The 15,265-nt window shown below is 39.2% G+C and overlaps 1 protein-coding gene across 1 annotated transcript in view; it reads right to left on the bottom strand.

Annotated features, from left to right (window-relative positions):
• The window catches only part of LOC137295934 (leucine-rich repeat serine/threonine-protein kinase 2-like), a 187,241-nt gene that overhangs the window by 24,357 nt on the left and 147,619 nt on the right, over window positions 1-15,265 (bottom strand). Inside the window, exons 30-44 of the mRNA XM_067827524.1 lie at window positions 12,397-12,548; window positions 11,277-11,400; window positions 10,271-10,382; window positions 9,575-9,646; window positions 8,950-9,060; window positions 8,696-8,794; window positions 7,351-7,493; window positions 6,528-6,648; window positions 4,988-5,117; window positions 4,310-4,372; window positions 3,473-3,569; window positions 3,006-3,060; window positions 1,935-2,063; window positions 1,118-1,279; window positions 215-303 (exon numbers count right to left, since the gene is read on the bottom strand). Of these exons, the coding sequence (XP_067683625.1) occupies window positions 215-303; window positions 1,118-1,279; window positions 1,935-2,063; window positions 3,006-3,060; window positions 3,473-3,569; window positions 4,310-4,372; window positions 4,988-5,117; window positions 6,528-6,648; window positions 7,351-7,493; window positions 8,696-8,794; window positions 8,950-9,060; window positions 9,575-9,646; window positions 10,271-10,382; window positions 11,277-11,400; window positions 12,397-12,548 (1,659 nt within the window). The remainder of the gene's footprint in view (window positions 1-214; window positions 304-1,117; window positions 1,280-1,934; window positions 2,064-3,005; window positions 3,061-3,472; window positions 3,570-4,309; window positions 4,373-4,987; window positions 5,118-6,527; window positions 6,649-7,350; window positions 7,494-8,695; window positions 8,795-8,949; window positions 9,061-9,574; window positions 9,647-10,270; window positions 10,383-11,276; window positions 11,401-12,396; window positions 12,549-15,265) is intronic.

Below are 15,265 nucleotides of genomic sequence, written 5' to 3'. Positions count from 1 at the left end.
ATTATTGTTGAGTGCTGCTTGAAACCAAACTCACTCACTCACTCACAGACCACTGTCACATAGCTGCAATATTGCTGAGTTTGACAAATTCAAAATACTTGTAACTTGCATATCCCTTATATCCTTGCTTATATCCCTTACTCAGACCAGGATCCACATGTGATTGATTTCAAAGCCAAGGAAACTAGATTTACTATCACCTCATAGTACTTACTTCTCGAGGAGTCTGAGATACTGGGGTATTAGGCTGTTGGGAAAGGATTCTCCTCGGAACAGCAAGCTCACATCGCCTTTCTTCATTATCTGCAAGAAACAAGGAAACATACAACACAAGAAAACATCTTATGTCAGAGTAATATCCCAAACTCCTTCATCTGCACAGCTCCTCCAACATCAACCCACAGGACTCTCACTTCGCCACACTGACTACCAACGCACAGTACTCCTACAGACTTGGTGTTGTGCTGCAGCCTATGACTCCACGTTTCAGTATGGCCTGTGCAAGGTCCAGACAAAACTAGAAACAATCTGGGTTAATCCAGGTTATGAATCCATGATGCATAGGGTTTCACTGGACAGCCAATGGTGGTCCTTTCACAGGCATTGTTGATATCAATGAGATGTTTGTACAGCTTTTCAGTATACCCTAGAATTGTCATCAGCAACCCATGCCTGTCATAAGAGTCCAATGAACAGCTTATATTCTATACCAACACAGTCAAGGTTTATATTAAGCACAAAGACAATGCGACTGTATTAAAAATGGCCAGACCAATATTTTTTCTTGCTTTACGGATTTCTGTCCAAAGAACACCTAAAGACAGGAGGAAAAAAATAAAAAAATAAAAATCACCAGTCAAAGACATACTCCTTTCAAATACTGACAGTATTTCACTATTGGCAATTTTTTAAGTGTACATGGGCCAAAAACAACCTGGAAAACATTTTCGTGTAAGTTTATATTTTTCGTTAATAAAAACATTAGGATTTTACATTATAGCAGCAAAAATTAATTACTACCTTTTTCTTATTCTTGAAAAAATATGACAGGCAGATGCGTAAAACAAGAAATAAAATTGGTCTGAGAAGGATATAATTTCATTTAGTATTCAATTACCCCAGTCAAAGGGTCAATGAACGGATTGATCATTCTGACAGTAACCACTTGAGCCATCATCCGACACAGCCAGCCAGGGTTGATGAAGTAGAAGTCTCTCAGCTGCAGCGCTGTTTCATTGTAGTGGAGCAAGACCCCACCCTCATGCAGGAACCTCACAGCCTGCAGCAGAAAGGGGAGATTACTCTACTTTCACAAATAATCTGAAAGCCTGTTATGGGCATTGAAACAGTCTGGTGGAACAATTTTCCGGATTAAGTGTGAGTGAGTTTGGTTTTACGCGACATTTAGCAATATTACAGTAATATTACCACAGGGGGACACTAGATATGGGCTAAACACATTGTACCTATGTGGGGAATCAAACCCGGGTCTTTGGCAAGATGAGAAAACGCTTTAACCACTAGGCTACCCCACTGCCCCTCCCTGCCAGATTAAGTGACTGTAATAAGAAAAATACATGCCTGAAGTTGCAGACATGGTATATTGATGGGGTATGAAATGCTTGGTCCCTGACCTACTCACCTCCAAAGAGAGTCTGCTGTGATAACTATTCAAGCATCATTATTGTGTAGGTAAGTGAGTACAGTTTAACATCACTTAAAGCAATATTTCAGCATAATCACAACATCAGACATCAGAAATTGGGATTCACATATAGTGCCCAGCTTGGGAATTGAACCTGATTCTTGGGCATGACAAGCAAACACGTTAAACTCAAGGCTACCCCACTGTCCCCATGTTTCTTGGGCAGCACATACATTCCCTGAAATATGAATCAAATGGTGTTGGAAGTATTCCTGTAACCCCCTGTCACCTGCTGTAGTTCCTCCTCCTCTTGCAGATCCAAACCGTGGACTATCTGTGACAGCCTTCCTTGTCGGATAACTGGGTAACGCATGCTCTCCAGGTTCCGTGCCTCCTCCGACAGCAGCTCTGCTAGGCGCTGGAATCACACATTCAACACATGGGTCCGGATGTGAAACACAAAGACGCACTTGGAACCCACAAGGAACACAAGAAGACACAGTCAATCGATATCAATGTCCCCATTCCTGTTTCAACACCTACTCATTCTTCTTTCAAATAGCAATACATAAGCTGTTTAATGAGAAAATCTGTTCCTATAGTGGATACCATGCACCGTGTCAACAAACCCATCACAAGGGACAAAACTCTCACAAAATGTAACACAGTTTCCATTTTCAAACTCCATCAAAACATTCACATCCTGAAAACATACCAAATTTGGTTTTCCTATCATTAGTGTTGGTTTTTTTTGAGACAATCTGTCCCCATCATCTCACATGGATGACGCTCTAACTTATATCTCCCTCCCACTCAGTGATGGGGTGTAAGAAAGAACAGCTTCTGGACACTCATGTAATAACACATTGATCACACATGGAATCAGTTTCCAATCACATTTTGAGCTCAAGGAACACACACCTTCAACACGTGAAACACACATGGATCACATATTTAATCTGTGCTTGGTCATATCAAAACAATACAAATGAAAATTGCTTAATTATGTGATCAGACACATTTCCTGGAATGTCAGAATTGTCTTGTAGACACTTCTGTTAATATGTTCTCCAAATCAAGAGACCTATGAAAATCCGGGTTACAATTTATCTCCAGTAATCCATGCTTGTTGTAAGAGACGACTAACGGGATCAAGTGGTCAGGCTCACTGAATGGGTTGACAGATGACTACATATTACAGTTGTGTAGAACGATGCTTATGTTGTTGATCCATGGATTGTCTGATCCTGATTTGATTGTTTAAAGACTGCCACCATATACTTCGCTTTTTGCTGAGTGTGGCTTAAAACTAAACTGACTGACTCGCTCCAAATTCAGATGAAATTTTCTATCAACCTACCACATAGCTAGCTGGAACCTTCTGTCCCATCACAAGTTGTCCTTTGATCTTGTAGCTGTAACAGACCTCTATACACACAACACAGACACAACCATTGCATAAGATGCATCGGAAAAAACAAACTTATCTGAATACCAGTTAACATGCAGGTAACAAAAAACACCTTTCCTGTTTGCACATATGTGAAATTTGTTTTAAAATACCACTGATGTAGCCACAAGATAACTCATAGTGGCAAATTCAATCAGAATTGATGCAAGTGTACTCGTAAGAGAAAAACTACACCAAAATGGCTTATGTTTTGCACCTTCAATTTTGATATCAAAATACAAATATGGATTTACAAATATGAAACTTAAACTAAGTATAATTTTTGTTTTTATGATTTTGTAAGCATGAGTTCACTAATGGTGTTCTGACATGACAGGTGGAGTGAAAGGAAGGGCAGTAAAGGTGATGACTCCTACCCATCAATGACCTCCTTGACTCGTCTCCGCAACCGCTCCACCTCCAGGTTCTCCTTGGTGGCATCAACAACAGCAGTACAGTTCAGCTCAGGGAAACCTAAGGATATACACACAACAGCTAGAACAACAGAATACACAGACATCACGTTAAACATTTGACAAGACACAACTGACTTCCTGTGGTACATGCCACTTTGATTTTAAAAACAAAATGGTATCAATTAATTGCCAATATAATTTACATGTAATGCAGAGATTCAGAAGATTTTAACAAGCAATCAAATGTTTCTCAGGCACATTTTTTTAAAAAAATGAGGAGGGTGGTAGGAATTGTTTTTTTATTTTTGATAGAAAAAAAGGTGACAGGGGAGGAACATATTTTTATTTTTTTCTCTCAGAAATATGGCTTGGGAAGTTTCGCATGTATTAATGAGTAGTGTGAGTAATGTGTGCAGATTCAGTCACACTTATTCTTACACTTAATATAAATGGATGATCAGGACATGGCAAAGTCAAAATTATATTTTTTAAAATGGCAATAGAAAATTGTTAAGCGTACAAATAAAAGTGACTTGCTGATGCCCAAGAAACATTTCACTTTTTCTATTTAGTCTAAGGAGTCACAATGTGTGTACATCAAAAGTACAGCTTCATGATGTCAGTCACAATTTTATTTATGAGATAGCAAGATCATTACATGGTAATTTAGATTATGGGTCTGTATATATAAAAAAACACAAACACGACTGGCCTGTGAGTCTTATGTTTGCACTATAAGCAAATGCTTGTACTTAGCCATTAGGCTCCTCCATAGAATGACTACACTCCATGACTAACCTGGTTTCTTGGACAGCTCGTACAGTTTGGCTTCCATGCTTTCAATCTGGTCACCTGCATGTTCTATAAACAAGTTATGAACAGTCATCACTGGTGTCTCTCCACAAACACAACTGTCAAGTCAACTGCCATATCATATCAACCCATGTAGTGTAGATGTGAAATGAACTGTTTTTAAGAGAATATTTTACATTTTTGTAAACTGTCTATGCCGTGTTGCATTGTTTTAACTGTCAAAACCAGTGTTATAAATGACAACATTGTTGGAAGATCACATGTCCACAACAGAACTGATGGGTGACGTAAAGCATATATATTAAAGCATTGCCATATAACAAAGACAAGCATCACATGCAATACATAAATCGTACTACTTTCCCTCAAAGTTTACGACCAGCAGTACTTTGTGCTGTATATGTGTTCTGGAAGGTCTTTGTGATTTACACAGGATTCCATACAACAAAGCACCCTTGTCAAGCAAATTGGAAAAAGTACAAACATTGAAATAAATAATTAAAAAGAAAAACATTTAAAATTATTGTTTCTGACATCCTATTGCCCTGTCATTAAAATCAAAACTATCACATGAACTCATAAATCTGCCACTTGAAGTTAGAAATGTTTCCAACATTTGCTGCAAACTTGTGCCAAGTAAGAAGCCTCTTGGTAGATCTTCACCTGGATCCAACTTGTCAAAATGAGTCCCAACAACGATGACTGGACATCCCGGTGCTCGGCAGTGAATGTTGGACAGCCAGGGTTTGAGTCGGTCAATCTCCTTCAGCCCCTTGCTGACATCATACACAACCTGGACAATATACGTAATATTTCTACGTTGCATTTAAAACTGTCCAAACGTACACACATGGATTTCAGTTTGTCTATTTCTTCAAATGTGACATAATGGAACAAATGGTGTTTCTGGAGTCACTAAACATGGCACTCAACTTTGGACTGAATGAATAAAGTTTTCAAATTCATATGCCAATTCTATCTAGAACACATCTGTTTGCCATTGAGGCTTCTGTGACTACTTCATGAATATTTAGTGTAAGAAGCAATTCTCATTCATATAAAGTCATGGAAGCAAATAAGAGAACACATGAAAGCACACGTTTCTTTTATCCGTTTCTAGGTTTCTTCACAAGGTATGTATTGCAGGGTGAAACTTTGGAACTAAATAAAGGAACATTTGTACTTTCCTATATGTTTCCATGAACATACAGTCAAAGACTAAGTGTTTATCTCATCATGCCAAAACTAGATTACGATACATCGTTCATGTATTATATACATATGTTATACTTTTATACCATGTTCATTAAATCTTGACAATGATACAATAGATCTATACCAAAATTTTAACATTTGTACCATCATAGCCATCAAAGTTGGAACACTCTGTCCTAACATCAGACTAATGGAGTCAGATCAAAGATTCTGTAAATGATCAGAACAAATAACCTTGCAACTGATAAGAGCTTGATTTGAGTGTTGGGTTTACTGACACTTTGAAGAGTTTTAGACCCATGTAGCTCCCGGGGTAGCCCAGGTCTTCATCAAGCCATGCTTGCCATGAAAGGCGACTATGCTTGTCGTTGGAGGCGACTAACACGCCCAGGTGGTCAGGCTTGCTGACCTGGTTTACACATGTCATCGGTTCCCCATTGCGTAGATCGATGTTCATGTTGTTGTTCACTGGATTGTCTGACTCGATTATTTACAGACTGCCACCATATAGCTGGATTATTGCTGTGTGTGGCATAAAACTAAACTCACTCACTCATTCACCCATTGAAGAGTTACATCAGTGTATGCCAGATTTACATCAGCTGAAGGGCCGAACTGATGCAGGTCAGGACAATACTCTTTATGCCAACACAAGAATGCAGGTCATGAGGGCAAATGTTGGACTCAGACTCATCACAATCAGTTCCTCATTCCAGAAACAATGTCTAATTAAGATTAACAGATTTAAGCACTAATGCATTCTCCATGTATACATAAATATTTGTCTGAAACAGCTCCTGATTAGGGTGAAACAAAACCTAATATGGGACAAATGGACTCGTTTCGAACTGGGATGAAACACCTGGGTGAAATAACCCGGGTGAACCTAGTCAGGGAGAAATAACCCAGAACCCAACCTGACCACCTTTGCAGCTGACTGAGAGTACTGCATTGATATGAAATAACAGTGATGACCAGCAGAACTGACCAGATAGAGTGCCCTGTTGGACAAGAAACACTGGTGTGTGCTGTAGAATTCCTCCTGCCCGGCAAAGTCCCACGTAGACAGGGTGTACTTCATGTTGTGGCGGAAGTTCTGTCTCTCGTACCTGCCAAACACAGCAGTCATGATACATGCATGTTTATGAGGTAAATAGGGCTGAGATGGGTAACGCAGATACCCGGGACAGGTGGGTAATGAGTTGGACCTGGGTACTTGTCTCAACACCTGGACCTGTTATGATCATGTGACTATTAGATTTAACCTCCAAGCTGAAGAATATATTGCCATTTCTTGCAAATGTCAGGAATTAACATAATGGACCAAGCACATGGGTAGGGTAACAGAGGATCCGGTTCCAGGTTTGAAAATTTGGACCTGTCCCAACCCCACTGGTATATATACAATACTGCACATCGTTCATGTATTATATATACTTTTATACCATGTTCATTAAATCTTGACAATGGTACAATAGATCCATACCAATATGTCTTCACTGCAATGTAATAAGTATATGTTGTTATTCATAAGGCTGTGTCCATCTTGTCATTGATCTGTCATCTTCTAAACTGACAATTTTCATAAATTACTTTAAGTTTGCTATAGATATGGAAAGCTGAACATGTTATGGGAAGCTCAACATTTAAGGTCTTTAAATTTAGCCGACACACAGATGGATGAACTCTGATGATGTCAAAGTGACCTGTACATACTTGCCTGGATTTAAAATAATAAATTCATACCCTTTCATCGGATGTGATGATTAAGAGTGAGATTCATAGAATAAATCGAATCAATTTCCACTCACTTCCAGTCATCCACCACAACTCCTACTGTGGGTCTCGTCTCACTTCTCTGTTTTGTCTTCCTCCGGAGTGTGTTCAGAAGGGTGGTCTTGCCTCGGTTCCCATATCCAACAACCATTAGCTTCATGCGGAAATAACGCTGAGCCTGTCAGCAAAAGTCATGAGTTTGTCATCCCACCTTTGTGGAGTCGTATGTAAGATCATTGGTACATGATAAGCTGATACTGGTCATGATGGGGGCCATGGGTTGATGTACCCTTGATGTTTGTTTACGTTCCCCTTGCCCTTCGGGGGTACATTAACCTATGATTATGCACCCTGAGGGTCCAGTGATTAAGGTATCTATCTTACCGAACACCTCATCGTTAATTTTAAACTGTTTGTAGCATGGGTATCAGATCATACATTTAAGCTAACCTGTGTGAATAAAAAACTTTGAATCTTGCATCTGTTTTTGCAAAGGTATTGCTTTAGTTAAGTTGCCACGATGTAATTCCCCTTCTGAATATTCACAGGGACTACATATTTTGTCAAAATTTATTTCTTGGAAAGCAAGGCAAATGTTTTCGCAACCATTGCTAGATTTTGCAGAAGACACAAGGAAAACAGATTTAGAGTCATCTCCCTTCCATTGATTTGCATTTGCAAAACATTAGTAATATCCTTGCATCATGCTTGATTCAATGTTATTTGAGATATAGAAGTACTACCATGAAGTACCGAATGAGTTGCCATTGGCAGCAGGGCACACTGAAATTTACCTCGGTTGTAAGGGTGTAAATTAAAAATAGTAGATGAGCGCTTAACCAGTCAGAAATGACATTTATGTGTGAGGTAAGATAATGTGTTGCATATTCATCCTCGTTGATATGTTTATAAATTCATGACATGAGCATGAAGTCAAACACAACTTGTTTAATCAAGCAGAAGCACAAAAAAATAAGGCTGCTTTTGGTAAATAATGTTGTGACAATGTCACAAGGCCTCTGGTTACAATGTGATATTAGTAAACAACTATTTATTGATATACATAAATAAAACATCACTGGATAAAACCACAGTGACTCACTCACTCAAGCACTGATTTCACAGTTTAATTTTGTACTTACTGATCTTGTATTAAATTTCACAGTTTAGTTTGTACATCATTTCACAGGAAAAGATCTTGACATACCTATCAGCATTACTTGTCCACTGCTTAACAATTTATGTCAAAACAAGACTTCAGGTATGACTATGTGCCTTTGCTCCAAGGGCTTTTAAACTATACTTAAACTAGTTCTGAATATAAGAGGCCCCTCCTTGAAAAGTAAGACAATTCATTCACCACTGCTGAGAACCTCTTACCTTTTTCAGTCGATTGTGGAGATATATTATCAGATCCTTCACTCTTCCTTTAACAAGGCTGTCGTCAAGGTCACTCAAGTTCAAGCCATCAAGAGGCATCTGACAACATGTGGTAACACGTTTACAGCTTGTTTTATCTTTTAACAAAAAACATTATAGACATATTTTTCAAACAGAGACCTTTTAACACATCAGGCTCTGAATAATTATTTAAACACCAAGCCAGAAATGGATGTCATTGAAAACAACCTTACCTCCCACATGCGAGAGCACCTGCCAAGTTCATCTGGTAGAGAAGTCAAGTTCTTGTTGTGGTTCACGTCCAGTGATTGTAGAGATACCAGATGACCAATGTCCTTTGGAATCTACAAAATATCCAATCAGCCATAACTTTGCTCAATATATATTTAATATTGTGTGAATATAAAATGAACCAAAGCCACTCTCAAAGTGCTCAGATTGATGGATCAGGGTTTTTAATTCTCAGCCCTTTGGGGAGTATACAATAAAAAATGCTTGTGAGAGTGACTGTGAGTGACTTTACTACTATGCCGCATTTAGCAATATTCTAGTAATATCACAGCAGGGGACAACAGAAATGAGCTTCACACATTGTGGACAAATGGGGAATCAAACCCCCATCTTCGTGATGAGTGAAAGCTTCAACCACTAGACTACCCCAGTGCTCTTGAATACTTAAAGGCACCAAGTCAACATTAATATGAAAATTAATTTAAAAACTACTCAAAGACTGTAAAGAAAGTGAAAATGACTACACATCTGTATTCACTGAAGACATGAGCATATTGGCAACTATTGGTTAATCTCATTAAAGAAATCAGTCTAAAAGATACTGAGTTTCCTGAAGCAAATCCTTACGTCTGAAAGCTTGTTTCTTGCAATATGGAACTTTTCAACTTTGGCCCAAGCCTTTGCACCGTCCAAATTGAGCTGGAAGAGACAAGCAACAGTGAATTTCTATTTAATCTTCATTACCAGTATCACATGGTATTTACTGCTGAAATCAACTGGGATGTGACCGGCAGCGATTAACTTTCCTTGCGTCACAATGCACATACTGATGCTGCATGCACTACTACATTCTCCAAAGTGATCCATCACAGCCAAGTTGATAAATTTGCCAAGCTAGGAAGTGAAGGATTGCAGGTTCCAAACCAGCCATCAGTAAAATAAATTTAAAGTTGTCAATAAACTGATATTTTACGACTGCATTCAGTACTAGCATGACAAAGTGTTATCAATCTTTAAAACAAGAAAAATAATCCAAAGTCAAGGGTTATTCCTCAGAAAATCCCTGAGCATTCTGTAAAAATTCCCCGGTCAGTGGGGAGTTCTGTAGAAAATGCCCATGAATGCCTGCAGGAGAGCCTGGCAAGACAATCAAGTGATGTCACTGGAGGTCTATAAGCCGAGTTCATGGAGGTTTTACTCAAACATTGACTTGTGGCAGTGATACATCAAAGTAGTTTTGAAGAAATGGGCCAACAGTCTCAACGGTAGGTGGTGACACAACAATAGCAACTCGAGCTAATGTGCTCGGCATTCTGGGCTTACTCTTGAGATGTTGTTCTCTGACACTAAGATTTCCTTCAGGATCTGGGACTTCCACAACGTTGGAGGGGGGAATCCAAGCAGGCCATTCTTGGACAAATCCACAAATCTGAGGCTGCAACAGAGAGATGAATCACTACCTCTACCCACTGACTGTGTCTAACCACAGATAACAGTGTCCTGCAATAAATAGTATCCAGCATAAATACCACACATTGCTTATGCTATGTATTCTGGTTGTTTGGTCCGTTTGTTGTTTAACACTGCACTCAGCAATATTCCAGTTCTTTTCAGCTGTAGGTAATGGAGTCTGGACCTGACAATTCTGTGATCAACAGTATGAGCATTGTTCTCTGTAATTGGAATATGATGATGTAAGTTGCCTCTTATGACAAACATGGTTTGTTGAAGGCCAGTTCTAACCCGGATTATCATGGGTTATTTCATGACAAGGTTATCAAATTTTCACTCACTACAGATGCTCCCATCACAAACACTTGCAAGAGCAAGTCAATTTTATCCCTGGAAATGCACGCTGCAACTTTGGGTATGTTTCAAACCAGAGAACTACATTTTGGTCACTGATGTGTCAAATTTAGAAGTGAGTGAGTGAGTGAGTTTAGTTTTACGCCACACTCAGCAAAATATGGCGATGGTCTGTAAATAATAAAGTTTAGGCCAGACAATACAGTGAGTCTGGACCAGACAATCCAGCAATCAGCTGCATAAGCATTGATCTACACAGTTGGGAGCAGATGACATGTGCCACTCAAGTCAGTGAGTCTGACCACCTGGATCCTGTTAGTTGCCTCTTACAACAAGCATGGGTTGCTGAAGATCAATTAGAAACCGGATCTTCATGAGCTGCTTCATGTTCTTAAACAGGAAACCAGGAGCTCAATATCGTCAACGTACACCGCCTAGCTTTAAATGACACTGCACAAGTATGATAATAAACCCTGTAACTGCCACATAAACCTCAAGAAGCAAAACCCTGCTGTGTACCTACCTCTGTAGTTCCAAGATGAACTTTGGAATATAGAATGGTTCTTTCTCCTTCAGTAGGTTCCCCTTTAGCTTCAAGGTGCTGAGACGGGGAAAGTTCTTGGCCATGTCCTCGTCAGGGAGTTGTTCTGGAAATAAAGACATCATTTGGATCCAGGGCTCCAGATTATTTTTTCAAAGTCAGGAATACTGGGAAAACTAAAGAGTGCACTAAGACTACTGGATGGAATGTAATGGAGTATCAGTAATCTGGTCTTTCATTTCATATATGCACTACCACATTGCTGCTTTTGTGCAAACAGGTCAATAAACAATAAAGCAATACTTTTTCTGATGAATATGTCTGCAAATGATTCTAAGACCCTAAACCACTGCTATGGTGCATATCTGTTATGTTTTCTGAATGATCTCCAATCTTGTTGTGGATATGTTTCATCTGTACATCCGCCAATACAGCCATTATCTGGAGCCTTGATTTCACTGATGTTGGTAAGGGAGGATGTGTTCTGAGGAATGATACTTACCCTCTCAAGCATTCTACATAAAATATTCTTGTTTCTTGGTGAGGACACTCAGGTGAGAGTGTAATTAGTATTTTCGTCTGGACATGACCTCAGAGGAGGACAACAGGACCAGAATGACCTGGACAATTACTGACAGTTTAGGACATGCAGGATAATGATCATCTGTATAATTACTGACTGTTTAGGACATGCAGGATAATGCTCACCTGGACAGTTACTGACTGTTTAGGACATGCAGGATAATGATCATCTGGATAATTACTAACTGTTTAGGACATGCAGGATAATGCTCTTCTGGACAATTACTGATTGTTTAGGACATGCAGGATAATGATCATCTGGATAATTACTAACTGTTTAGGACATGCAGGATAATGCTCTTCTGGACAATTACTGATTGTTTAGGACATGCAGAAACGTTCACCTTGGCAGTTTCTGACTGTTCAGGACATGCCATATAATGCTCACCTGGACAGTTACTGACTGTTTAGGACATGCCAGACAATGCTCACCTGGACAGTTACTGACTGTTTAGGATATGCCAGACAATGCTCACCTGAAAAGTTACTGACTGCTTAGGACATGCCAGACAATGCTCACCTAGACCATTGCTGACCATCTCCAGTGTTTCCAGCTTGTTACAGGCAGACAGGAAGTTGCCATGTAATACTGTGATTAAGTTCCTGGACAGGTCAAGACGTCGAAGCTGTGGCAGGTTAATAGTGGACTTCGGAAGACTAGATATCTTGTTCCTAGAAAGTACACATAGTATTGACACCTCACATCCACATGATTTTTTGTCTATAAACTCCACTGTATTTCACAATTAAAAGGTGAGCTGAGGTCAGTGCAGTTTCATGTTTAAAATTAGCATAGTTGTATTACAACATAACTTGATGTGTGGCTGTTTGTACTAGTCTAGACATGTTGGAGCTTTAATACTCTAAGACCACTCTCAGACACAGTATTGTGTCTCAAGGACTGAACTGGCATGAGATTTAACCTGTTAATGACTAGAGCCAGACAGGGTAACAACAACCAAACATCTACAGGGTTGAGTACTGACCCAAAGACCTTGGAGTCAGTCAGATGTTGATGCAGTGAGAGAGAAAGAAATATTCAAGTATTTTCACAGTGAACTGTTTGAGAGACATTCTAGATGTTGTATGTGAGTGAGTTTAGTTTTACACTGCACTCAACATTATTTCAGCTATATGGCAGTGGTCTGTAAATAATCGATTCTGGACCAGACAATCCAGTGATCAACAGCAGGAGCATTGATCTGCACAATTGGGAACCGATGAGATGTGTCAGCCAAGTCAGTGGGCCTGACTACCCGATTCCATTAGTCGACTCTTATGACAATCATAGTCTCCTTTAATGGCAAGAATGGGTTGCTGAAGACATATTCTAATGCAGACCTTCAAGGGTAGAAGTTGTAATAGGAATGACAAGTCTTGTGAATGATTAACTTCTGTATTTTATTGTGACTTTTTGCTGTAGATACCATCTTGTACTTGAAAACGATCAAAGTATCTATACCAAAACATCTGAAATATACAGTAAAGTAGTTGATCAGCTGCAAGACTTGTAGTTCCTCATCACAGTGGTGGACACCAGGGCCCTTATTCTGAAAACGTTGTAGTATTAACGATTCATAACTTTGAATGTAGTCAATGTGTTAAGAATGGGTTGATAAGTTTGTATGTCTATAGGCATTTTGAGAATAGCTGGCCAGATATGGGTTTCCCATTTGTGGGGAAGCATGATGAGGGAACACTCTCACCATCATCACCTAGCATTGAAGGCAAGACTATGGTGATGTGAAATGACTATTGTGCTACAGTCCTGACCAAAAAATTGTTTAAGAACACAAAAGTTATCTGCCGTGGTGGGGTGAAACCGCAGAAACAGAACAGACACTATCTCGTCATGCACCGTATAGACATGCCTGATGAAAAAGGTTTTCCTCGATTGGGATAAGAACAAGTTGGTACCAGCTCTACCAGAGAAGTCTTTTTTCATAATAGATAATGCCCCATACCACAGTGTGCAGGACCCCGACAGTAAAGCCCCGACATCAAACATTTGAAAAGGTTATATGTAATCATGGCTAGACAAATTTCAGATCGCACGAACTTCAAAGGCAACGAAGCCTAAGCTATATAAGATCATATAAACCCTTAAAGGTGAACCTTTCTACAAAGTTGACAGTTACATAAAAAGTAAGGGTCATGATATTCTGTGACTTCCGCCCTATCACTGTGACCTTAACCCCACTGAAATGATATGAGGTATTGTCAAGGGAGATGTTGCACAAGCACAACTTTTAGATTACCGGATGTAGAGGTTTTGGTTAAAGGTAAATGTAAAACACAACTTTGCAGATTCTGATAACTTTCTGTATGACACGTACAGAAAAAAATCATCAAAAATGCCAATTAAAGTTGAAAAAAATTGCAATGAAAAAAAAGCCCACAAAATCAGAGTTCAAACAATTCAATAATTTTCCCCCAGTGATGGGGGAAAAAGTGTTTTCAACAGCTATGCTATGCTGTGCTCATAACGCATACGCAGTGAACAGGTTTGCAGAGCTTGAAACAGTATGCCTGCCCAGAGTATGAGGTCGTGAGCAGTAGTTGCGTACACAAAGAAGTGAATAATCTACTCCTTACATGAAAGGACATATTGATTGTGATAAACAGAAAACTCAATGTCTGGATTTATAAGCCATAAACAAAGAGCTGGCTAAGCGTATCGGCAAATGAACCAGAGGTCAATGACAAGGCATCGTCACACATGAGTGCACATCCACCTGGACTGACTGGGTTCTGTATCATGGTTGCTTTGTTTTGAGGGAGGTAAACCACAGTACGTAAATATTACACTTTTGCTCTGCGATTATATGCTTTTAATTATGTCTATTTGTTTTTTCACGATCACCAATGCATTTTATATATCAAGAACAAATGATAACTATGTTTTAATTATGTTTGATTTTCTGTTTGAATGTGACTTTTAAGGAATCCCTTAACAAAATCATGATTGAAATGTGGCAAAACTGTGTCAGCAAGGTAGCTAACATCATTGCACAAGTTACTGGTCTCGGGATGGCTTACAACAGGCAACTGTGGCACCACTTGTCATCCCTTTAAGTCATGACTACGACACTATGACAGACGAGGAACTGACGGGTCTCCTGGAATAGATTTTGAGATGTCCCCCATAATGACTGACTGTTCCATTTCTGCAGTTTCACCCCGGTGCGACAGATGACAACTTTTGCGTTTTCAAAGATGATAGTTTCTTAAACAAATTTTTAGGTGGTGTCCAGAAAATGTTCCAAAATAAGAAAGTTGGGTATTTGCAATGATAAACATGTGTTCTATTTATATTTATGTGGCAATTTTGTACAATGATAAAACTTGCGATTCATTGGTCTCTTTCTGATTCAAACAGACTGGGATCA

The sequence above is a fragment of the Haliotis asinina genome, chromosome 9 (genome assembly GCF_037392515.1).
Source record: "Haliotis asinina isolate JCU_RB_2024 chromosome 9, JCU_Hal_asi_v2, whole genome shotgun sequence".
Lineage (NCBI taxonomy): Eukaryota > Metazoa > Mollusca > Gastropoda > Lepetellida > Haliotidae > Haliotis > Haliotis asinina.
This window is presented reverse-complemented; position numbering and strand designations above follow the sequence as displayed.